General features: G+C 56.0%; 1 protein-coding gene across 1 annotated transcript; it reads right to left on the bottom strand.

The window, feature by feature from the left end:
* Positions 1–761: 761 nt before the first annotated feature.
* On the bottom strand, positions 762–1,739 carry GNI_176660 (hypothetical protein; the record flags this gene model as incomplete). Its single annotated transcript, XM_011135114.1, has 1 exon — positions 762–1,739. The coding sequence occupies one exon, from the start codon at positions 1,737–1,739 to the stop codon at positions 762–764; it is 978 nt and encodes a 325-aa protein (XP_011133416.1).
* Positions 1,740–1,924: the final 185 nt, after the last annotated feature.

Raw genomic sequence — 1,924 nt, 5'->3', positions numbered from 1 at the left:
AAACCCCGAAGCCGGGATGAGACCGGATGAAAGCGGGATCGGTGCGAAACGCTTCTGGGGCGAGTGTCGTGACAGAGTTTTTTTGGAATAGGGCAGAGGGGATATTACTTGCCACCACACTGCCAACTGGGATGGACTCGCCATCCGGTTCCCTGGGTTTGCGAGGGGCCGCTTTTTGTGTGGGGCGTCTTCCACCTTTCTGTATCTCCTACAACTCCTGTTTGCCTACAACCTCATCAATCTGGACCGAGAATGGTTGGTGACAGATCCGACGAAGCAGATGAAGATTACGTTTATGGACATCGCCGAACAGCTGATGCAAACACGAATGGATGTCGAGTACGCCCTGAGCCTATTCAGGTTCGATGAAGCTGAAGCCAGCGTTAGCACCAGCTACAAAAAGACCCAAACCAAGGAAGGCTCCTTGGCCGGGTGGCCACAGCTGCAATTCCTCCCCTCATGCGACGAAACGTCTAAGGAATCCAAAAAGCTCCATAAAAGCGGCCTCTCCGATGAACAACTTGTTGACGAAGCCGAATCTGTTGCGTGGCTCGAAAAGACATGCAACGCCGCAGACGAACCAGAACATTCCCTAACCCGCGACAATGGATGGGCAGCAACAAGAACTGAAGCCTTCCGTACAGTTCCACCTACTGTTGTGCTGTGCGTAGTCAACAAGAACGCCGCCCGGCTACGGGCGCCACTGGGCGTGGGGACACACGGCCCAAATGGGAGAAGAAGGTACCCCCCAAAAAATGCGCTTACAACGCTGTGTGATTTTTGTCGTTTGTGATTGGTGACTTGCTGAAAACGAGGACGGTTCGAGCGTAGTACGAGTCTCGTTTCTCGATGGGTTCGTTACCGGTGTACCCGTACCAGAATGAGTAGCGGTAGATGGTAGAGGGATCTCGTTGCGGGATATTGATCATTCGGAGTTCGGTAATGCTTCGCAACGTCTCCAACTCTTCGAAGTCAATAGCATCCTCCATGCTCACCGGGTCGTCAGGGCTATGGCCGACGTTGAAGTGGACCGCGGGTCCGTATAAATCCAAGTCGGCGTATAGCACTAACAGTTTGGCGACCCACTCACGCTTCGTCAACGCTCTGTACACCTGCAGGTCCACACCCTTCAGCTGCGACTCCCAGTCCTTTTCACCCGTCCAAGTGTCTGTGGCCCCGAAAGCGTAATCATGCGCCGGATAGTAACCGTAGCGGTGCGCGCCGTTCAGCTTGTCCAACAGGATTAACAACTGCTCCTCATTGCGAGACTCCACCTTGCTCGCTATCTGAACCGCTATCTCGTTCCATTTGCCCTGCTCAACCTCAGGCTTCTGCTCAACCTCGAACTTCTGGTCCCCAAAACTCTCGTCCGAACTCTCGTCCGAACTCTCGCCCGAACTCTCGCCCGACCTTTCCTCGACCTCCGCCTTGACACCACCGCCACGTTTGCTGTCGCCACGTTCGCTGTCAGTGGATTCGATGCACACGTCGTACGTCAGTGTCAACCTGGTGCCCTTTGTGACCGGCGAGACTTCGTGGTCCACGTCACAGAAGAAGCAGGCCCAGTTCATGACCTGGTCGGTGCCGCCTGCGTCGGCGCTGCCTCTGTCGGGGTTGTTTTCAGGCGCAAGGGCGGACTGGCTCCAGTCGAAGTCGATTTGAATGCCACGGTTGTCTACGAGTGAGAGCACGCCCCCTTCAAAGCTCGTGGGGCAGCAGACGACGACTGAGGCGACCATGCGCGGGTCACGGATGGTGTCCTTGTGCTTGGCGAAGTGTGCGCCTTCGCCGTATACGTTCAGTTTGTGTGGCTGGAGGAAGAAACTGCGGCCACCCAGTAGCCGTTGGATCCTGCTGCAGAACTCCGCGTTGAACGACCGGTACAAACTGCGACGCCATCCGTTCCGCCGGGAACTCAACGGCC

The sequence above is a fragment of the Gregarina niphandrodes genome (genome assembly GCF_000223845.1).
Source record: "Gregarina niphandrodes unplaced genomic scaffold scaffold00064, whole genome shotgun sequence".
Lineage (NCBI taxonomy): Eukaryota > Apicomplexa > Conoidasida > Eugregarinorida > Gregarinidae > Gregarina > Gregarina niphandrodes.
The sequence above is the reverse complement of the archived record's forward strand: the minus strand, read 5'-3'. Positions and strand labels throughout refer to the sequence as shown.